Genomic DNA, 23846 nt, shown 5'->3' on the forward strand with positions numbered 1-23846 from the left:
TTGACTGTACATACCCTATTTATACAATATATTTCTGTAAATAGTGTAAATAAAAAGCATGATTATAAAGAGACAATTTTATTAATTCTTTATCAATCTCATTTGTGTGTGGCACAAAAGTGAACATAATGGGTCATAATCACAAAGAAAAAAAATCTTCTGATCCCGAAAGTTATAACTGGTCAAGCAGATCTTGTCAGTAGAAAAAGGCGGCAAATTTGAAAAATGTAGACGCGAAGGGATAGCCTCCCATAGAAATTTTGAATTTCGCGCCTTTTTTTACTGACAAGATTTGCTTGACCAGCTTAAAGATATAGGTAATTAATTCTAGTTGTTACACATATATATCATAATAAAGTTGAGCATTTGTTTCGCCAATCTTGCTAACTTTCGGGCAGAAACGCCGATTTAGTTTGTAAATCTAAATATGGCCCTAGTTTTAAATTAATCTTACAAAGTAAATGCATTGAGAGCTAGTGTTATTTAGCACTTTCTTTGGTGACGGCGAAGGGCTCTGCGACAACTTCTGCGCGGCTTTCGACAATCGTCACGTCCTTGACGGGGCGGTCGTTCGCTCCGGTCGGTGTCTGCTCGATCTTACGCACGATATCCTGTAACAAGTCAGAGGGTCAAAAAACAGATACTTTATCAGAATCTTCAAAATCGCGTTTGATTTCTTTCCTAGTGCTGCTAAGGCCACAAAAAGGCTGATAAACACGTCGCGCAGTCGTATAAACAATAATTGTTACTCTTGTTCCCAAAAGTTAAGGATACTGGAATCTATAATTTTTGGTTGGTACTTAATAGTGGAAGAAACCGTTACCAATGAAGTTTTAGCCTAGGTTACTTGACCACTCTCCCCCGCCCCAAATGGCATTAACCACGCGGCGGGAGTTTGACTGAATAGTGAGCTGGATTGTCAACGCGATGGCATTCAAAATGCCTTTGTATTATATAAATGTGGCAATCTACTGTGCCCATACCATGCCCTCCAGAATCTTTCCGAAGACCACGTGCCGTCCGTCGAGCCAGGTGGTCTTGGCGGTGGTGATCAAGAACTGGGAGCCGTTGATATCCTTGCCCGCTTTGGCCATTGTCGCCAGAGTTGATTATAGTAATAATATTTCACACAGAATGGCCACGCTCCCCCGCCCCGAATGGCATTAACCACTCGGCGGGAGTTTGACTGAATAGTGAGCTCGATTGGCAACGCGATGGCATTCAAAATGTCTGTGTATTTACACCGCGGGCGTTAATTATCGTTGGTTTAAATCTTTCGGGTTATTAACGCCCACGGTGTATGTGGCAATCTACCCTTACCATGCCCTCCAAGATCTTCCCGAAGACCACGTGCCGTCCGTCGAGCCAGGTGGTCTTGGCGGTGGTGATCAAGAACTGGGAGCTGTTGATATCCTTGCCCGCGTTGGCCATTGTCGCCATTGACAGCTGTCGCCATAGTTGATTATAGTAATAATATTTCACACAAAATGGCCACGCTCCCCCGCCCCGAATGGCATTAACCACTCGGCGGGAGTTTGACTGAATAGTGAGCTCGATTGGCAACGCGATGGCATTCAAAATGTCTGTGTATTTACACCGCGGGCGTTAATTATCGTTGGTTTAAATCTTTCGGGTTATTAACGCCCACGGTGTATGTGGCAATCTACCCTTACCATGCCCTCCAAGATCTTCCCGAAGACCACGTGCCGTCCGTCGAGCCAGGTGGTCTTGGCGGTGGTGATGAAGAACTGCGAGCCGTTGGTGTCCTTGCCCGCGTTGGCCATGGACAGCCAGCCGGCGCCGTAGTGGCGAAGCTTGAAGTTCTCGTCTTCGAAGCGCTCGCCGTAGATGCTGCGGCCTGGAGACGAGAAAGATAGGATTTTAATTTATTGTGGTTAGAGAAATTCTACATTGGTAGCCAATGTATAGAGTTTTGAGGTCCCTGTCGAGGTTTTCTCGAGTGACTATAGAATGAGAAGAATCTTAAAAGGAGTGTAGACTTGTAAAGTCTATTTTTTTATTCCGTAGACTGAAATGACAGTTAATAGTATGAACATGAAATGTCATTTCATACTATTAACTGTCATTTCAGTCTACCGAATAAAAAAATAGACTTTAGAGCTATTAAAGTCCTAGAGTGGCGCCATAATGGTCTGCGTAGGTCTGCAGATTGTGAGGCCTATGTTCAGTGATGGCTTCATACATGTGCTTTATTTTTGTAGATAGATGTGTGTGCTTTTGTAGACGACGCTGATTGTACTACGAAAACTGTTTTAACTATAGACCTTTAGATTATTAGCATTTATGGACTGTCTATAATTTAAGCCCCATTTAGACGGCATTTGTATGTAATATTCTACAATACTAACGACTGACTACAATGAATTCAGTCAATCGGCCACTCTGTATTAAAGAAAGTCGGGTTACATGTAATTGACATGTAACATACGTTATGAATAAAGAAACTGAAACAGCTTGTACTAGGCACCAAGTCTTATCGCTTGTCGTAAACCCCTTTATACGAGCTGGCGAACCCCCCGGGGTTCCGGGGTTCGCGTACCACACTTTAAAAACCTTGGATTAGCGTATATTTAACGAGAAGTGGTAACTTGGTTAATGGGATTAGTCCATTAGCATATGTATATGCAGCTAATTAAAATCTACATTACTTCATTAATTTCCCGATACGGTTATTTACGAAACCAATCAATCCTTACCTTGGCTACTGGTACTGATTCATGCGCGTTTTGCTTTAATGCCGTGAAATCATAATAACGTATAAATCACACTATGATTTCGTAACACATCGTTAGGTTATCGCACTTTTGCAAGTAGGTAAATATTGTAGGTATAATAACTCGATAACTAATGTAGCATAAAGCCTTATCCGGCGGCATACTAATTGGCTGTAAACTATTAAATTAATAACCAATGAAAGGAAACGTTTTCGCGTGTACAGTACAGTCAGCAGCAGAAGTTGCTAAGCGGGTGAGGTGTTCAAAATTACCTTGACACGCTCTTATTTTTAACCGCCTTCAAAAAAAAAAGGAGGTTCTCAGTTTGACCCGTATGTATGTATGTATGTATGTATGTATGTATATTTGTTCGCGATTATCTCGCGTTTGGCTGAACCGATTTTGATGCGGTTTTCAGAAAAGTGTTTGTTACATTCTGGAGAAGGTTTTAGTATACATAGATCTGAGCTGATGCTGAACCCTGGCTGTACCTAGTGGAACTCAGGTTTGGTGCAACATAGGCCCACGCTGTTTTGGTCATCCGACACGCCTTGATGAGCAATTGGGAGAGCAGTACCCAAGATAGAGCTGATGCTGAACCCTGGAAGTACCTAGTGGAACTCAGGTTTGGTGCAACATAGGTCCACGCTGTTTTGGTCATCCGACGCGTCTTGATGAGCACTTGGAAGAGCAGTACCCAAGATAGAGCTGATGCTGAACCCTGGTTGTACCTAGTGGAACTCAGGTTTGGTGCAATATAGGCCCACGCTGTTTTGGTCATCCGACACGCATTGATGAGCACTTGGGAGAGCAGTACCCAAGATAGAGCTGATGCTGAACCCTGGATGTACCTAGTGGAACTCAGGTTTGGTGCAACATAGGCCCACGCTGTTTTGGTCATCCGACGCGTCTTGATGAGCACTTGGAAGAGCAGTACCCAAGATAGAGTTGATGCTGAACCCTGGCTGTACCTAGTGGAACTCAGGTTTGGTGCAACATAGGCCCACGCTATTTTGGTCATCTGTCACATCTTGATGAGCACTTGGGAGAGTAGTACCCAAGATGGAGCTGATGCTGAACTCTGGATGTATCTAGTGGAACTCAGGATGTAAGTACCTAGTGGAACTCAGGTTTAGTGCAACATAGGCCCACGCTGTTTTGGTCATCCGACGCGTCTTGATGAGCACTTGGGAGAGCAGTACCCAAGATAGAGCTGATGCTAAACCCTGGATGTACCTAGTGGAACTCAGGTTTGGTGCAACATAGGCCCACGCTGTTTTGGTCATCCGACGCGTCTTGATAAGCACTTGGAAGAGCAGTACCCAAGATAGAGCTGATGCTGAACCCTGGCTGTACCTAGTGGAACTCAGGTTTGGTGCAATATAGTCCCACGCCGTTTTGGTCATCCGACACGCCTTGATGAGCACTTGGGAGAGCAGTACCCAAGATAGAGCTGATGCTGAACCCTGGATGTACCTAGTGGAACTCAGGTTTGGTGCAACATAGGCCCACGCTATTTTGGTCATCCGTCACATCTTGATGAGCACTTGGGAGAGCAGTACCCTAGATAGAACTGATGGTGAACCCTGGCTGTACCTAGTGGAACTCAGATTTGGTGCAACATAGGCACACTTTGTTTTGGTTAGCCGACTTATCGTCATGTGCCTATGTTGCAGAGTTCCACTAGGTGGGTCGATCAACTATTTTCTAACCGCCTTTAAAAAAAGGAAGTTCTCCGTTTGACCCGTATGTTTGTATGTATGTTTCTTCGTGATTATCTCGTGTTTGACTGAACCGATTTTGATGCCATTTTCGGAAAAGTGTTTGTTACATTCTGGAGAAAGTTTTAGTGTACAGTACATGGATGGTTAGAAAAACCAATTGGATCCGGTAGGTGGCGATGCTATCGGTATACCTACCATCAAATTTAAGTTGCTGAATCCGATTTAGATAAATAGTGGCAGTGGGAGTTGGACTGGGACTGTGAATGGGAGTGGGACTGGGACTGGGACTGGAAGTGGGAGTGGCAGTGGGAGTGGAGCAATATTAATACAAATCGTTTAGCACCGAAACGTCATCTTATGTTTTGTCGCGATTATCATCGAGTTAGGCCATCAGTTCAGCAACATTAGTAGGTAGGTAGTTACTTACTAGCCCAAAACTAAATGGAGATCCTAACAAACAAGTATTTTAGCCCAAAACCTAAAATAAATGAAGTACCTATCACTAAAAATTAAAAATAAAATTAAATAAATAAAAAAGAATAAACAAATTAAAAATAAACAAAAAGAAAACCAAAACAAAATAACTTAATACTCAATTACACTAAAACTACGTCTAACAAACTAGTATTTTAGCCCAAAACCTAAAATAAATGATTGACCTATCACTAAAAAGTAAAAAATAAAATAAAATAAATAAAAAATAATAAAAAACTTAAAAATAAACAAAAAGAAAACCAAAACAAAATAATTTAATATAAATTCTTTTTTTAAAAAAGGGAACCGCCTTCAAAAAACCAACCCACTGAAAAGCATAAAATAATTGTTATATGGCACCCCTATACATGTCCAGTCCCTATATCCCGTCGTAAAGCAAATTTCTGCCAAAAAGTAATTAATACCTAATAATAAGAAAATTAATAATCATCCGGGTAATTACTTCGTTTTTGAAGGCGGTGCCAAACCAACAAAAACATTCTTTGCTACCAATCAGAAAAAAAAATACGAGTATGTAGTACCTACAAGAAAAACTAAGTATGTATTTATAATGCAAGTACGTGCAGCGTTCTTCGTTGTCTAAAATATCGGTTCTCTAAAATTTTGGTTTGGCACCGACTTCAAAAACGAAGTAATTACCCGGATGATTATTAATTTTCTTATTATTAGGTATTAATTACTTTTTGGCAGAAATTTGCTTTACGACGGAATATAGAGACTGGACATGTATAGGGGTGCCATATAACAATTATTTTATGCTTTTCAGTGGGTTGGTTTTTTGAAGGCGGTTCCCTTTTTTAAAAAAAGAATTTATATTAAATTATTTTGTTTTGGTTTTCTTTTTGTTTATTTTTAAGTTTTCTTAACAATAAAGTCGCGTCAAGATCATTTTGAACACCTCGCCCGCTTAGCAACTTTTGCTGCTGACTGTACAATTTATAATTTAACTTCCTCGTAATTAAAGGTGTTAAGCCGAGTAGTTTTTAACCAACTTCAAAGGCAGGTTATTCGTCGAGATCTCATTGAAGGATCCGTCCGTAATCATTAAAAAAATCTTACAGTTTTACGTCTTTAACAGAGAATTCTGTTTTGGAATTCTGTTTGTTGTTCTGTTCTGGTTTGGTAGGGAGAATTCCCTATTACCTAACAAAACCGATGTTTGACAGTGGAAGGTCCCGAATTACGTTGTCCCTGTCTAACTCTAGGCGCTCATGACGCGTTCTTTTTCTCGCTCAGCAGACTGTGCCTTTGACCGTGTCTCACTCCGCGATTTCGTCGCTTTGCTACAGGTAGCTAAAAGTACATCCGTTCGGCCCCAATTTTGGGGAAAGCCAAAAGCCGCGCGTGGCGCTGTCGCCACCTAGCGGCCATATCTGTGCTGATCGTAACCACACCTCGGACACGGCGATCAAATATATGAAACAAACGCGTTCCTACGTACACAGCCTAAGCTCGTGTAGGTGAACGCGTACCATGCTTGTGTGAGTTAGATAAGACATTGTAGGGTAACTGTGAGGTAACCGAGAGCGGGTCTCAGCGGGTGGGCGGCACTTTCAACGGGAGGCAGGGAGCGTCCATACTGTATGCTAGTACTCTATATTATACTGTGTCGTAACAGATGCGTTTTGTTAGAGAGTGAGTCTTCTGTACTTAGTACTATTATTTATTCTGTGCTTTGACTTCTTGGAGCCTCGGAACTGCCGAAAGCCGAACGCGCCCAAACATTTGAGTTAAATATCACTAGTATAAAAACAGGAAGCGTATAAGTATGGTATAAGTATAATTAATATAGACATGACATGAGCATGGAAACAATAGAGTTCAATAGACACATGCACCACCACCAAACACTTTGTTGACTGTAAACCATTATAATTAGATTTGTTTATTTTAGGCTTTGCTTTATATTTTCAGGAACTCGGTTTCTTTGTTCCAATTGGAATATAGCCAGTTTCTCGTTTTCATATTACGCGCTATTCATTATTTTTATGAATGTATGTGTTTTTATTTAATTTTAACATCCGATATCAAACAACTTTGATTAAATGTATAATTATGAGATATGTATAAAGACAATAATTATTGTTTCATTAATTACACATTGCTCATAAAGCATGGTACTTATTTCACGCAGCGGGAGCGATATTCCATTTTATTCCCTAGGAACTCATGGATTTTTTTTTGTCACTAAGTCATATGAACTAAAAAGTAATATCAAATATTTACATAAAATTTTAACATCCGTCAACTTTCTCAACAATTGCCTATAATGGTGATTCTTTACCAAACAATTCTCTTTGTTTAATTTCTTGTGATTCTCCTATTATAACTTTTTATTTAATTTTTTTCCTGTTTAGTTTTACAAATATTTTCAAAATTTAAAGTATATTTACCGCCAGTGCCGTCTCCTTTAGTGAAGTCTCCACCCTGGATCATGAAGTTGCTGATCACCCGGTGGAACTTGCTGCTCTTGTAGCCTTCGCCCTTGGGCTTCTGTGCTAGCTGGTAGAAGTTCTCTACTGTCTTCGGAACAGTTTTTCCGAACAGACCAATGACGATGTCACCAATTTGTTCATCGCCTATCTTCACGGTGAAGGTGACCTATTTAAAATAAAATAAATATTATCCTCTAGCCACCCATACGTCAAACCTTGCCAAGCAAAATGAAATTTTATTTTGTCAATACAAAGTTCAAATTAGTATGGACCAGGAGACCTTTTTATAGGTTAAAGGCTAGAGGTTAAAGGATATTTTTACACAAATTGACTAAGCCTTACAGTAAGCTCAAGAAGGCTTGTGTTGTGGGTACTGAGTGTTAGTTAGTGTTTCTGGGCATTTTCCGCAAATCGACAACCATTGTGCCTATTTTGCGTTGTGGGTACTGAGACAATGATATAAATATAAATATGTATATACATGTATTTAACAGAAAACACCCATGACTCAGGAACAAATGTGTTCATCATACAAATCAATGCCCTTACCGGGATTCGAACCCGGGACCATCGGCTTCATAGGCAGGGTCACGCACTAGGCCAGACTGATCGTCAAAACAAACCAACAGTTGTACTGTTATAGAAACTGCACACTAAATGCAGGCCTCCTGCACAATTTTTATACAAGTAGCATCCAGGATTTAGTCAACCTATACCACAGACCTAGAATCCGCGCTCGATGACCTATACCAACCCTTAAATTGCTACCCGATTGCCAGTAAGTAACATGTTTGTTTAGATAGTATAATAATACAGCAGTTGAGCCAATTTAGACAGTTTTAAAGCCACTAGAGCCCAAGGGTACAACCACAAAGAAGGTTACTAGATTGATGTACAAAGACACTATTGGCAAGAATTGACCTATTCAATCTCCCAAGGATAGCTCTGATTCGGATCACTGGCCTATTGATAAGAAAAGGGTCCTTTATTACATAATTTAAGTGATGACATCAGTACAAATTCAAAAACCCGTTACCCAAACAAAGAACTTGACGCGTCATTGGCCCCCAGGTCAGCAACCTTAATATCATCAATCAAACTCAATAAAATAAAATTAAATATCTAGGTAAATAATTATTCAGGTAAATAGCTTTCTCTGCATTTAAGGATTTCTTGGATCACGTACCTTGTGTGTCACTTTGGGACCTTTGGGTGCATCGTCAGACCGGGCCACGACGATAAACAAAAACAGGCCTAGGGCAGTCGCAAAGGTCCCCATGATGAGAAGAAGTTTGAATTTTCTTCTAAAAATTTTAGCTAATTAAATAAATCACAGCGTTATTTTTAATTGGCTTGGACGCGAGGGATATAATCCTCAACTGCCGGCCAAATGACGAGTGAGCTGTTCTTGTCGCAGCCGATACGAAGCGCCACGTTACTAACGAAACGGAAGTGAATAATACAGCGACCCCACCACCCACATACGGAATTACGGACTTCGCAGCGATCTTCTTGAGATTATGCGGCACGCTCCTATTCTAAAATGGTCTTTATTATAATAAGCCGCGAGCGAAATTAGCTCGGCATAAGTTCAATAAAATAACGTCAATGTCATAATGATAGCAAGGGATATTGTTACCAGGAAAAAAAAATGTTTTTAATTAAATTTAGTATTACACTTATAGCCACCGATTAAAACTACGTTTTTGTAATATTGATGTCTAATTGATATCCATCAGTCTTGAAAAGACATTCTCCAGTCGGGAATCCGCCTGAAAATACAAAAATATTGGAGTAAAGTAGTTGAAAGCCAAAAGATTGCACACGGTGCATATAGCTGAAGCTAATTAACGTGCGGGCGTGAGTATTGTATTCTTTGGTGCGGGCATAGATGGTAGGATGGTGCGGGCTACCGGCTACTTACACGTGTCGTATGATCAAGATATTCAAGATCATATCAGGCTGTATGGGCCAGTTACTCGCGCGTACTTGTGCATAATTTAAATATAGCTGGTCAACCAAATCTTGTCAGTAAAAAAAGGCGCGAAATTCAAATTTTCTATGGGACGATATCCCTTCGCGCCTACATTTTTCAAATTTGCCGCCTTTTTCTACTGTCAAGATCTGGTTGACCCACAGACCTAGAATCCGCTCGCGCTTGACCAAGTATAAGTCAAGTTGCGCAGATTTTGTAGGAACCTCGGACCTTTAGGTATAAATCACTATTATTAGTATTTTTTTTTATATTTCAGACCCAGTAGTTTCGGAGATTGGGGGGTTTGGTATGGTTTTTCCTTTTGAATTACGGAACCCTAAAATAGTGTTTCTGGCTAGGCTATGTCGTAGATTAACTTACAACTTTTTTATCATCTGAATATCATTATATTCTTTCACATCCTCACTCGAGCTGTTGCATCTATTAATCCATTGTTTTGTAGGCTTTAGTACATCGTTAAAGGATCTCTGATTTAGTTTGGCTGCATTTTCCGATCCCGATTTGTCCCCATCACTTATGTTTATCTCTGCCTCAAATGATGAGCCGACTTCTTGAATGGTCATGTCACATAGAGCGCTAAAAATAATAGGTAACACGATAACATTTAGGTATCTGACTTTATCTTAGCACAATCTTAACCTGTGTTCGTCAATCAATTCAATAAAAAAGTGGGCAGGGTATAGATAAGACATGAATTTATTAGTACAAAAAAGAACATGATACACAAATTCACTTAGGATGCACCTCAATAGTTAAGTAATGTAGGTATCGAACATATCATGTAATTGCCGGTGACGTCCCGGCCCAGCCCAACCCTGAGCCCATAACCTATAGTAATCTCAACTCAACAATGGCGACGCTTTCGTTAAGTAAGACCAGTATAAATTATCTAAGCCAATCCTTGAGATAAGGTAACTAGTCCAACTAACACCGGGTTCTTTAGGATCCCTAAATACAAACAGATTCAAGAAAAGAAATACCAACTCAGCAATTTCCTCTGCATCGCGGGTTTCCATCGTGTTCAACAAATCTGTGAAATATAATACAGGATGGCCCATTTAGATCGGTCAGTATGGGAAAATCTGAAACTATAAGACATACCACGATATCTTCTTAGGAACCATGTCATCGATTTTAGTAACAAGAAAAACTGCATTCATATTGTATTCATATCCTTTAATTTATTTTAGTATGTTTTCGAAATGGCCACCATATTTTTCAATACATTTTACATTAAAAAATTTAAATGTATGAATGCAGTTTTTCTTGTTACTAATAATATCGATGACATGGTTCCTAAGAAGAGATCGTCGTATGTCTTATAGTTTCAGATTTTCCCATACTGACCGATCTAAATGGGCCACCCTGTATAATCAGATAGAATTAGTACAATGTTCATGCTTCAAGATAAATCAGCAATGGATTTAAACTACAAGGTACCTACCTAATAACAGTAATAACCGTATGGAACATGCGGAACAGAACAAATTTAATGTTAAACACATTTTTTTTTCATGACCCAATTTATATTTAAATTATATCATAATATTCATAATCATACCTTCCACGTTTTCTATGCTTGTAAATTTTTCTTCGCGGTTAAATCGTTTCGATATATCCATATTTCTTTTGTGATCCTAAAAGGAAGTAAAGTAAAAAGTAAAAAAGTATTTAGGTATTTACAAAAAGATAAATATTATTTCCAATCGTCTTTTGTTTGTGATGTGGGGCATCCAATAGTTCCAAAAATGCCATAGCATTTTGTGCTGATAGTGCTGGTGCTGACTGTAACTCATAACATTTTTTTTTTAGACAATCGTATATAGGTACAGGTACTACCTACTCATTAAGGCAATTCTAAATTCTAACGAGCCCATCATGCAGCCTCATCAGTTTCATTTCAAAGTTCCTGTCGCCACTGTCGGTTTTAAGACTTTTAAGCATTGACGTATTTTAAGACAACAAGACTAATTAAAGTAAATAAAAGTTGGAATACGCACGTTATTGTTGTATTTATTGTGAGATTTTGACAACATCCTTTTATTTTTCTTCCACTTGTTCAAGGCATTTTGCTGTTGTTCTCTTAGATACAAATATTTACAATACCACTTGCAATGCGAAACTATATCATCTTTCGTAGATCCTGTAAATTAAGAGTGATTCAGAAAAAGTCATTAAAAAGGGTGATACCATGGTGATACATAATTACATAATTATACACATGTGGGTGATATGTGATCCATAAGTTAAGGTAAGCCTAATTAGTTAGGTAAGATCGTTAGGTACGGGTACGGCTGTGTGCACGACAGTGTTGCCGTCCTGGTCACCATGGACAACTTGATGTCTATCTGCCATGGAGAGTTTTATCGTCGATTATATATAGACACCACTTCATGACGTCTCTTTATATTAATATAAAACTTGAATCCAAAATTGTTAAGGTATTTTTAATTTTAAGATACCTGTAATTTTTTCCAATATTTCCGACTGCAAATCTTGGTATTGATCGTGGTTGTAACATGTAAACTCCTGAGCGTCATTTAATGTAATTCCATCATTGAATTTGAAATACTTCTGCCAAACCTGAACGAAGACGTTATGGTGATATTCATTCCAACCTCCGTAACGATTGGGACTGCTCATCATAAATTCTTGAAAATTCTGAACTTCCTAAAATTGTATGAAAATAATTTGTTGAAATTCTTATGATATCTGGTAGCGTCCGTATTTAATATTGTGGAATGTGAATACATGTCGCAAAATCGCAAAGACTATCGACGTCCTCACCTAATGAAAGGGTTAGAAAATTCACGTAACCGATGCGACTTTATTGTTAAGAGAATAAGAGCGTGTCAAGGTAATTTTGAGCACCTCGCCCGCTTACCAACTTCTGCTGCTGACTGTACATGAGTAGGTGACTATAAAGGTGCTATAAAGATACATACAGGTTGGCCCAACTGCATCACCTCGTATAAAGTTAAAGTACTTTACTTACCTTACATTTAAATGGAGACTGTATCATTACTTTTACAGGACTAGGTACAATGTGGCTGAACGGTTTAATTTTAATCTTGGGTTTAAACGTACTATTTGACTGTTTCTCTTCAACGTCATTTATCTGGAAATAATAAATTATCTGATAGAAGGAGTTTTCTGTTTATATTTCCTTAATATTATCTGGAACATTGCGATCGGATAGACCATTACCTGTTTTGTTAGTTCCTTCTCATTAGACGTTTCCGAAGCTAACTCAGATTGAACATACGTTTTGAGTAGGCGTATTTTCTCATCCAGCTTAACTACGTCCCGTTTCATGTTATCAATGTCTAGAATTAATAGGTAGAGTAGTTTAAAAACACCTAGTTAATTAGATACAGCCAGTAGCAGACGAAGTAGCCACAGGATTAGGTAGGTTAGTTAGTTTACTTCAAAGTAGGTGCCAGGTCCATTGATGTCCAAAGATTATTGGACTTCATGATGCCACACATGATGGTAAACGTTAATTTACTTACCGACGCTAGTTAACTTTTCTTCAGCCATAGCTTTTAGTTCTCCAAATATGTTTTTAATTTCTATTAAACTATTTTTTAACTTTCCTGTGTAATTCTTTAATTCTACACTGTAGAACATAGGGAGTTCAGAGTTGCATCCTTCAATTTCTTTTGAATTCATTTTATTAATGTTGTTCATCAATAGGTTTTCTTCTATTTTCAACCTCCTAAGTTTAGCAGTAACACTGTTCTCAGTAATCTCAGTGTTGTCGGAGGAGTCATCTATTAATGAACTATTTGAAGAGTCCCGTTTATAACTCATTATAAATTCACATACAAAAAATAACACCATATACACAGTTATTCAAGTACGCGTCGAGATAGAACTATCGATTTAACTTTTAAGTTGACCGCCATTGTCAACTGTAACTATGCTACCTATCCTATTGTAAATAGTGGTCCAAACTACCATAATCAGCCAACCATAAGAATAATTTTTAAAATTATGAAGTCAAATATGTTTATTGTGATAATTAAAATTATATTGATATACGTCTACTATTTATACAATAAAGCACTTACAGTAAAAATACATACAGAACCATCAATACGTAGAAACCAGCTTGTACAATTTAATGGTATCAGAACATTCCTGGACCCGGCGCGATTGACAGCTGTCAATCCAGTTCGATGTTCGATTTCGATTGCTTTACTTGAATTTCGTAGACATAGAATGGACTGCAGTTTTATGTTTAAATCCTAATAATAAAGCTATTAATATGTTTACGCGTTCAAGACTATTTCTTTCCAAAGTGCTGCCTTTAAGAGTGCGTATCGTCAGTTTTTTGCATGAAATCTTGTGTCGAAGCAGTGTTATGTATAACCTTATTCATTCCTATTTGTTTTCAGAATGCATTTAAAACAGAATACCAGAACGAAGCGAAGTTCTTATACAGTGTTACTAATACGCGACATCGATCCACGTCCCCTCTCAATACAATAGTGATGTTTGTGCCGCAGCAGGAGGTTTGACCTGACCTTATACAAATAGATGATTTTTATATGCAAATACTTGCGGACGCGCAATCTACATGCAGTTTATGAAATATCGTAGCTGTTTTATTTCCTATACTGCTGTTTATTTGTTTTATTCAAGTTATTTTATTACAAATATGTTCCTTATATTATATTATAGCCTAATTTTATTTTTTATTTTTTGTGTCTTCAAGTTCTTATATCCTAAGAGCACATAATAAAATACGAACTGTGAGGCAAGTGAATCTCCCCTAATGAAATTCTGAATTTAACTAGACTCACTACATTTTCCAGCATGAAACGAATTTTACAGTTTAAAAGACATATTTTTAGTCCCTCCCTTTTTTTTAATTCAATTGTATTTTCCAGGCTTGGATAGTAGAGAGAATGGGCAAATTCCACAGGATACTAGAGCCAGGTCTGAACCTGCTGTGGCCGATAGTGGATAAGATCAAGTACGTGCAGAGCCTGAAGGAAATCGCGATAGATGTGCCAAAACAGAGTGCCATCACGTCAGACAATGTCACACTCAGCATCGACGGTGTGCTGTACCTGAGGATCATTGATCCATATCTAGGTAAGTTACTGTACATAAAAGCTATTTGAGATACTTTTATCACATGATTTGTAATTTCCTTATAAATTGTATGAGTTGGTAACTGGCTGGCATGTGACCTCTTTTGTACATACATATTATTTGTAAAATACACTCTTTTATTCTTGTTTCCATGTCAGTCAGTCTGCCTGTCACCGCAATACTAATATTATCTTGTGCTGTAATTTAATAAATTAATTTACAATACTTACATGTTTGCATCATCTCATTATACAGTCCACCCATTAGCTATCAGTATGGAAATGCAAGATTTTTATTTGGACACATTTGATTAACATATTTTTCTCAATTTACATATGAACAAGAATAAATTTGTGAAGTGTCCTAAGCCCAAATCAAATCTGCATGTTGCTGACCCTTTGCTCTATATTTAATTACACCAGCGGTTCTCAATCTTTTTTTTTTGACGGAACCCTTTGGAAAGCGAAATACTTGATGGAATAGTAAAATTTTTCGAGGCGACTAAAGCATAGTGTTCTAAATTCTTGCGGAACCCCTGCAGGGGTGTCGCGGAACCCTAGGATTCCGCAGAACACACTTAGAGTATGGCTGAATTACACAAACGGGTCTACCGCAATATAATTTCATTGTTTTTACCTTTAATTCCGACATTTCAGCTGAGTTGCACCAGCTGTGGTCACGGAAAGACACTCTACTTAAGATTTTGTTGTTTTAACTTTAACCTAATTTTCTTTTATTTTCCAGCTTCATATGGTGTAGAAGACCCCGAATTTGCCATAACACAGCTGGCTCAGACAACGATGCGTTCCGAGTTGGGTCAGATATCCCTGGACAAGGTCTTCCGAGAGAGAGAATCCCTGAATGTGTCTATAGTACATGCCATCAATAAGGCCAGTGAAGCGTGGGGAATTACGTGCTTAAGATACGAGATTCGTGAGTATGACTTAACCTTACACTTTTATTATGAAATGCAAAAGTAAGTTACAGTTTTTCTTCTGCGCTGATTTCGAGAACATTTTCCATGTAGAAAGCTTATAATACATATGACACATGCAGCAAGTCGGAAATATTATCTAAAATTATACTGAACCTTGCTTTACTTACTTACAATTTTTTATAAGAAAGTGTTTTTAATTTAAGTAATTACTAATTAGGTACCTATACCTTAACACTTTTAAGTTTCCTTATCAACCGTTGCGATCATCTCTCAAAAAAAGCGGCCAAGTGCGAGTCGGACTCGCCCATGAAGGGTTCCGTATTTAGGCGATTTATGACGTATTAAAAAAAAAACTACTTGCTAGATCTCGTTCAAACCAATTTTCGGTGGAAGTTTACATGGTACATAATGTACATCATATATTTTTTTTAGTTTTATCATTCTCTTATTTTAGAAGTTAGGGGGGGGGGGGGGACACACATTTTACCACTTTGGAAGTGTCTCTCGCGCAAACTATTCAGTTTAGAAAAAAATGATATTAGGAACCTCAATATCATTTTTGAAGACCTATCCATAGATACCCCACGCGTATGGGTTTGATGAAAAAAAAAATTTTGAGTTTCAGTTCGAAGTATGGGGAACCCCAAAAATTAATTGTTTTTTTTCTATTTTTGTGTGAAAATCTTAATGCGGTTCACAGAATACATCTACTTACCAAGTTTCAACAGTATAGTTCTTATAGTTTCGGAGAAAAGTGGCTGTGACATACGGACGGACAGACAGACGGACAGACAGACAGACATGACGAATCTATAAGGGTTCCGTTTTTTGCCATTTGGCTACGGAACCCTAAAAACGCGTTGAATAATAAAAGTATGTACTACTGGACTCTGAGTTGGAGTGGCTTTATAGCTTTATCAACAGTTCTTGCTAAAGTATGAAGCAACTTTTGCAATAATTGGTCACTGAAAACTCAACTATCGAAATCAAAGTCAACTCTAACCAACTGAGCTATCGAAATTTGCTTGACCTCAGTGAGATTTTAATGACGTCCTTGATTTTCATGTCGTTGTTTACACGTCTCAGATAGGCCTCCAAATAGCTCAGTTGCGAATGCGAATGTGTTATGATAGTCGCGATTTCTAACTTCGGTCTAATCGATACAATTTGCCATTCCGGCTCTGTTAATTATATGTTAAACATTTTCATTATTATCATATTTCATTATTATCATATGAGTGTAATATGTATCAGGTGACATAAAGTTGCCGTCGCGCGTCCACGAGGCCATGCAGATGCAAGTGGAGGCGGAGCGTCGCAAGCGGGCGGCCATCTTGGAATCCGAGGGAGTTCGCGCCGCCGACATCAACGTCGCCGAGGGCAAGCGGCAGGCGAGGATACTTGCTTCTGGTAAACTTTACCGTCTTAAAGAAAAGACGATTGACCGGCCTGTTTCTATCTCTATCGCTCGCGCGTCATTATAGCGGTCAGTGACAATGTGCGATCGGGATAGGACTCCCGTTGTTTCCCATAAAGTTTTAAGTCATAATGTATTGTTTGTCATATTATCATTAGTCATAAAACTGAAACCGTTAACATTTCAGGATTTTCGTTAGGTTATCGTATAGATTGGTTAGGTTAGGTTTGTTTTATAGCAAACCTGAAAAGTGACGCGTTACTGAACCAAATGAATTATGACTAACGAAAATTCGGGCAAACAATACATTATGACTTAAAATTATTTGGGAAACAATAGAGACCCTCGAGATAGCAATATAATTATTTATTATGCGCGTGTAAGTAGAGATAGGAACTGGCGGGTCAAAGGACGAAATTCCTTATGTATTTTTTTTTAATAGCTTGTTTTAGTGTCCCACTGCTCGGCAAAGGGCTCACCCCTTGATCTCCACAACTCCCGTTGTTGTGCTTTTTCCGGCCAGTTACTTATAAAGGCATCTAAGTCGTCCCGCCATCTCTGTCTGGGCCTGCCACGTCCGCACTTTTATTGCGGTATCCACTTGGTGCTTGGAGGATATAATCAAACGGAGACGCCATGTCTGTAATTTTCTGTACAAAACAGTCTGCCGATTTTTGCGGGGGAGGGGAACGTCAAATGTATGCGTAACGTAAAAATAGCCATGTCAGATAAACGTCAGTCCATACATTGTGTATGACCGTTGGCCGCCTATTTTCGACAGAGGGGAAAGCCTGTTAATGGCTACTCCGTTTAGTTGTATCCTCCAAGACTTGGTGGCTACTAGGTGGGGTATACTAGCCCACCTATTTGGATGCATGCGGCAGACATGACCCGCCTAGTCCCACTTCAGCCTGGCGGTCTTCTTCCCCGCGTCAGCTATGCGTTAAGCCTCCTTTATTTACATTGACGACTGTGGTTATTATTCTTAGTCTGACTTTTTTCGTCATCTTTTGCCAACATTATTCAAGGTTTTCCTGCCCGATACGTGGGTGCCATTTAAGAACCACCAAATACATAACAAATTCATCACGATTTTATGCCTGGGCTTTTGTCCGCCCCGTCATCTGTGGAAAATATTATATATCTTCCCGTCCCGACCACTAGCATCTATGTTCCTTTGTTCTGTGGCATACACAGGCATAGACTAGGAATCCTCTAGACGGAGTTTAGAGCAATTATTTCATGAAACCGATGTTGCCAAAAATACTGGGGTGCGGGGGACGAGGTGAGCGAGTCCCGTGCCGTGATTGGTCCGTTCAAAGACACGGACGTCACACAAAGACACTTTGACTCGAAGATTGAGTAAAACTACTGGAGAATACAAAATGCGCTTTTATGTTTAAATTAACTTTTATTGAAGTTTTGAATTAATAAAATTACAAAGTGATCGCGGGACGTGCCGGTTAGTTCGGGTCGAGAAGGAAGAGAGAGTTGCCATATACATTTTTAAGGCAACTACAAATGTGTTGCTATTGCTATATAATAAAAATACTTAAGCTAAGTTTACACTCTATATGTTTTGTATTAAACAACTATCGTATATTTGTGGCAGAGGGGGTAGCGTTACTATGCTCAGTCTACAGGATGTCTTGTCTGTGTACACAGGGTAATGTTTGTTATGAAAACTTCCAGAGGCGGAGAAGCAGGAACAGATCAACAAGGCGTCGGGAGAGGCGCAGGCCATGCTCGCGGTGGCCGAGGCGCGCGCCAAGGGGCTGCGGCTCGTAGGCCACGCGCTAGGGCAAAAGGTAACGTCCTCTATTAATTATGAAAACCTTCGGCAAAACCTGTAAGTTTCTGTAATTGGCTTCTTTAATCTTGCTGTCTATAACCGTTTCGATGCGGATGGCACGACAGGCGTGTCATCAATGTTTTTAACGTGTGGCGTATGACACGATAGGCGTGCCCGCAACGAATACTGGAATCGCTGCCACAGCCGAAAGTTTGTTTGTTTTAATTTAGCCTTTTAGGTTTAGTTGTATTTATAGTTAAAGTTACTCATTTATTTCTTTGTTTTAAGTATTTTTAATGATTGTCTTTATTTATTGTGTGTCATTTTTAGGGTTCCGTACCCAAAGGGTAAAAACGGGACCCTATTACTAAGACTCCGCTGTCCGTCCGTCCGTCTGTCACCAGGCTGTATCTCACGAACCGTGATAGCTAGACAGTTGAAATTTTCACAGATGATGTATTTCTGTTGCCGCTATAACAACAAATACTAAAAACAGAATAAAATAAATATTTAAGTGGGGCTCCCATACAACAAACGTGATTTTTGACCGAAGTTAAGCAACGTCGGGCGGGGTCAGTACTTGGATGGGTGACCGTTTTTTTGCTTGTTTGCTCTATTTTTTGTTGATGGTGCGGAACCCTCCGTGCGCGAGTCCGACTCGCACTTGGCCGGTTTTTGTAATGTAATACCTAATTTTACAGGATTCCCGTCACGCGGCGTCACTCACCCTGGCCGAGCAGTACGTGGCCGCGTTCAACAAGCTCGCGCGCACCAACAACACGCTCATCCTGCCCGCCAACGCGGGGGACGTCCCCAATTTAGTCGCGCAGGTAACTTGCAGGACTCCCGTCACGCGGCGTCCCTCACCCTGGCCGAGCAGTACGTGGCCGCGTTCAACAAGCTCGCGCGCACCAACAACACGCTCATCCTGCCCGCCAACGCGGGGGACGTCCCCAATTTAGTCGCGCAGGTAACTTGCAGGACTCCCGTCACGCGGCGTCCCTCACCCTGGCCGAGCAGTACGTGGCCGCGTTCAACAAGCTCGCGCGCACCAACAACACGCTCATCCTGCCCGCCAACGCGGGGGACGTCCCCAATTTAGTCGCGCAGGTAACTTGCAGGACTCCCGTCACGCGGCGTCCCTCACCCTGGCCGAGCAGTACGTGGCCGCGTTCAACAAGCTCGCGCGCACCAACAACACGCTCATCCTGCCCGCCAACGCGGGGGACGTCCCCAATTTAGTCGCGCAGGTAACTTGCAGGACTCCCGTCACGCGGCGTCACTCACCCTGGCCGAGCAGTACGTGGCCGCGTTCAACAAGCTCGCGCGCACCAACAACACGCTCATCCTGCCCGCCAACGCGGGGGACGTCCCCAATTTAGTCGCGCAGGTAACTTGCAGGACTCCCGTCACGCGGCGTCCCTCACCCTGGCCGAGCAGTACGTGGCCGCGTTCAACAAGCTCGCGCGCACCAACAACACGCTCATCCTGCCCGCCAACGCGGGGGACGTCCCCAATTTAGTCGCGCAGGTAACTTGCAGGACTCCCGTCACGCGGCGTCCCTCACCCTGGCCGAGCAGTACGTGGCCGCGTTCAACAAGCTCGCGCGCACCAACAACACGCTCATCCTGCCCGCCAACGCGGGGGACGTCCCCAATTTAGTCGCGCAGGTAACTTGCAGGACTCCCGTCACGCGGCGTCACTCACCCTGGCCGAGCAGTACGTGGCCGCGTTCAACAAGCTCGCGCGCACCAACAACACGCTCATCCTGCCCGCCAACGCGGGGGACGTCCCCAATTTAGTCGCGCAGGTAACTTGCAGGACTCCCGTCACGCGGCGTCACTCACCCTGGCCGAGCAGTACGTGGCCGCGTTCAACAAGCTCGCGCGCACCAACAACACGCTCATCCTGCCCGCCAACGCGGGGGACGTCCCCAATTTAGTCGCGCAGGTAACTTGCAGGACTCCCGTCACGCGGCGTCACTCACCCTGGCCGAGCAGTACGTGGCCGCGTTCAACAAGCTCGCGCGCACCAACAACACGCTCATCCTGCCCGCCAACGCGGGGGACGTCCCCAATTTAGTCGCGCAGGTAACTTGCAGGACTCCCGTCACGCGGCGTCACTCACCCTGGCCGAGCAGTACGTGGCCGCGTTCAACAAGCTCGCGCGCACCAACAACACGCTCATCCTGCCCGCCAACGCGGGGGACGTCCCCAATTTAGTCGCGCAGGTAACTTGCAGGACTCCCGTCACGCGGCGTCACTCACCCTGGCCGAGCAGTACGTGGCCGCGTTCAACAAGCTCGCGCGCACCAACAACACGCTCATCCTGCCCGCCAACGCGGGAGACGTCCCCAATTTAGTCGCGCAGGTAACGGCGTGGAACATTCCATGAAATTATTGGTATCGTCTTGGGTCGTCCAATTCGTTTTTCGTCAGGTTCTTAAATTAGTCCTATTCTGCTTTCGTCACTCATTCTAAATTGAAAGCCACTGACGATTGTGACGAATGTAGAATGGGTGACGAAAGCAGAATAGGACTAATTTAAGAACTTGACGAAAAACGAATGGGACGATCCAAGATGATACCAAATTATTCACCGTTCTCGCATACAAACGCGAGTTTTCAGCAGATTTGCAGGTATAGGAGTTTGTTTTTCTGTGACAACTGGTCAAAAATATGACAAGAAAAATCATCGGCTTTAAACGCCGAAAATAGTTATTTACGATACAAGTGCCGAAAAGAGGAAATTCGAAACGAGTGGCGATAAATTAAAACAGGACCGAAGGGAGTGTTTTAACCCCTCATTTCCCAGGACCTCTCAAATCCATACAATTCCGACTCGTATTGGAGCCACTGGGAACTGAGAGGTTAAATCGAGAGGAATTGCGAATTACCTATTCACACGTGTATTCATAACAAATCTACAGTCTACAGTCATAGTCTTTAATTATGTAGCACAACTAAACAAAAATATTTTGTCAATTGCAGGCAATGTCAATATACTCCACCGTCTCACAACACAATCTCCAAGCGCAGCAAGCAGATATCGCCGAGCCGTACGACGACCCCCTACTCAAACTCCACGCTTTAACAGAAAAGGGCTCCCTCGCGGACCAACCCGTAGCGAAAGAAGAAGACAGCCTAGCGGAATACTTCTCCGATGACGAGGAGAGAGAGAAGGCACTACAAGCACAAAAGAAAGAGCAGAAAGAACTAAAGTTAGAAAGGGAAACATAATCTTAGTAGCAGTAGATTGGCTTGTTAATAAATTTACGTTAATTGATACTTTGTTTTTGTCTACCTCAAAAATTGTAGTACAGTCAGCAGCAGAAGTTGCTAAGCGGGCGAGGTGTTCAAAATTACGTTGACACGCTCTTATTCTCTTAAAAATAAAGTCGCGTCAAGCTTATTTTGAACACCTGGCCCGCTTGGCAACTTCTGCTGCTGACTGTACATATAGTAGTAAACTCAAAAACACAACATCAAAAAGACATATTAAAAATAACAAAAAAAAAATTGTAAGAAGTACAAAATAAAAGACGATTGGTGTATAAAAGTATATTTGTATAGTCAATAATTTTCACTCAGCCAATATTGCAGTCTTATAAAGTACAACGTTTTTAAATACAATTAATGTTTGATTTTTATAACGACTTATAAAAAGTAAAATATAACATAATTCATAGAATGTAGTCGATATAACTTTAGTAGCGTCTTTTACACACTCGTTTTTATAAAAGACGTCAATATTGAGAATATATCAGTAGTGCAAATCATAAGTACTTTGATCACAGTCTAACCTACTGAGAAATAATAATAGGTCTCTTCATCTATATATGTACTGAGGAATATACTACTGTGATATAGAAAATATCTATAGCCTAATTTCGTTTCTCAAGTACCTAGTTGCAGATGTAGGTACTAGTTTTTGTTTGGCAAGCAATTTTTGGCACATTTAAATTTTGCATTTCTTTATGTACTTAGCCTACTTAGTCAAATAATTATAATTATATCGTTGTTCACAAACGTTAATTAATTCACATGTACGAGTAAGTATTAATTTATTGTCAAAAACTACTTATCTTTAACGTAAGGAATTATTTTCGTATAGATTATTAACAGAATTTGAATATTATGTGTGTTTTTATCCCTAATATCATTTTTTTTCTAATCAATTTCTAACTTAGCCTCCCAAAATAAATATTTATTTAACTATTTGGTATCCTATACCGTCCATAAAGATTATAACATGACTTAATATTCCAGTATAAAGCATTTTAACTTAAACCTAGCGTTTATAGGCACACAGAGTAATTAAAGTTAATGTTCGTCGTCAAACAACCATACAGTCAGCAGCAGAAGTGGGTAAGCGGGTGCAGTGTTTAAAACGAGCTGAGCACAGCTTTATAGTTGGCGAGTAAGGGTCTCCCCAAACTTATCGACGCGGATTCGGCGAAAGCCGATAGTAAACAGCATAAACAGGTAAGGTACGGTTCGGCTCCGTTCAGCCGTCGACGGCCGACGCGTCGGCGTCTTTTTCGCTCTTATTGCGTGGACATAAAGTTTCATTTCTATTGGCATTGCCGATCCCGCGTCGATAAGTTTGGGGAGACCCTAAGAGTGTATGTGCAGGTGATTTCAAATACCTGCCTGCTTAGCTACTTCTGCTACTGACTGTACAGTCAGCAGCATAAGTTGCTAAGCGGGCGAGGTGTTCAAAATTACCTTGTCGCGTCAAGATCATTTTGAACACCTCGCCCGCTTAGCAACTTCTGCTGCTGACTGTACCACTTTTGTCGTTCGTCTATAACAGGGGTAAGGTCCAATTGCGGCTCTTCAAGTCGGCCAATAATTTACATTTGAGAGTTCTCAGACCCTTGAAAACAACATTTTAGGCTCTTCTTTCTAAGGCGGTGATTTTTAATGTGGTTGTGATTCCCCAAAACTTTGCCAACCCAAATATCCCTTCTTATAATTGTATAAATTGAATTTTTTTTTATTGATTTAGGCTCCCAAAACAGGTTATAGTCATTATGTTGGCTTCAGATACCAGTTAAATGTTAAAGCGAATTTATGTTTTTCATACAAAACTTGTTTTTGCATTATTCATTTGTTTTATAAGCTGGAGCATTTAAACTAATTACAGGCATATATACCTCATGTAATTGTATGTGCTAAGTTTCATTACAATCCAACACGTAGTTTTAAAA

The 23846-nt window shown here is 40.6% G+C and overlaps 3 protein-coding genes across 4 annotated transcripts; 1 reads left to right on the forward strand and 2 right to left on the reverse strand.

The window, feature by feature from the left end:
* Positions 1–352: 352 nt before the first annotated feature.
* Positions 353–8828, reverse strand: LOC134655559 (peptidyl-prolyl cis-trans isomerase 6). The gene is made up of 4 exons (XM_063511033.1): positions 8576–8828; positions 7348–7555; positions 1674–1858; positions 353–611 (listed from the first exon to the last, which is right to left on the reverse strand). Exons 1-4 carry the CDS (start codon positions 8666–8668, stop codon positions 480–482), a joined length of 618 nt encoding a protein of 205 aa, XP_063367103.1. The 5' UTR covers positions 8669–8828; the 3' UTR covers positions 353–479.
* A 913-nt stretch (positions 8829–9741) lies between these two features.
* LOC134655557 (coiled-coil domain-containing protein 112-like) lies at positions 9742–13182 on the reverse strand. The gene is made up of 8 exons (XM_063511031.1): positions 12898–13182; positions 12593–12711; positions 12381–12503; positions 11848–12055; positions 11386–11528; positions 10947–11022; positions 10370–10415; positions 9742–9961 (listed from the first exon to the last, which is right to left on the reverse strand). The coding sequence occupies exons 1-8, from the start codon at positions 13073–13075 to the stop codon at positions 9742–9744; spliced, it is 1113 nt and encodes a 370-aa protein (XP_063367101.1). The 5' UTR covers positions 13076–13182.
* A 367-nt stretch (positions 13183–13549) lies between these two features.
* Positions 13550–21921, forward strand: LOC134655558 (stomatin-like protein 2, mitochondrial). Of its 2 annotated transcripts, none has more exons than XR_010097438.1 (8): positions 13550–13703; positions 13786–13902; positions 14281–14488; positions 15233–15421; positions 16680–16835; positions 18535–18650; positions 19476–20864; positions 21625–21921. XR_010097438.1 is itself a non-coding variant. In XM_063511032.1 (8 exons), exons 1-8 carry the CDS (start codon positions 13656–13658, stop codon positions 21871–21873), a joined length of 1212 nt encoding a protein of 403 aa, XP_063367102.1. In that variant the 5' UTR covers positions 13550–13655; the 3' UTR covers positions 21874–21921. The 2 variants fall into 2 exon arrangements, 1 of the variants encoding a protein (XP_063367102.1); XM_063511032.1 differs by lacking the exon at positions 19476–20864 and adding an exon at positions 19336–19464.
* Positions 21922–23846: the final 1925 nt, after the last annotated feature.

The sequence above is a fragment of the Cydia amplana genome, chromosome 16 (assembly GCF_948474715.1).
Source record: "Cydia amplana chromosome 16, ilCydAmpl1.1, whole genome shotgun sequence".
NCBI lineage: Eukaryota > Metazoa > Arthropoda > Insecta > Lepidoptera > Tortricidae > Cydia > Cydia amplana.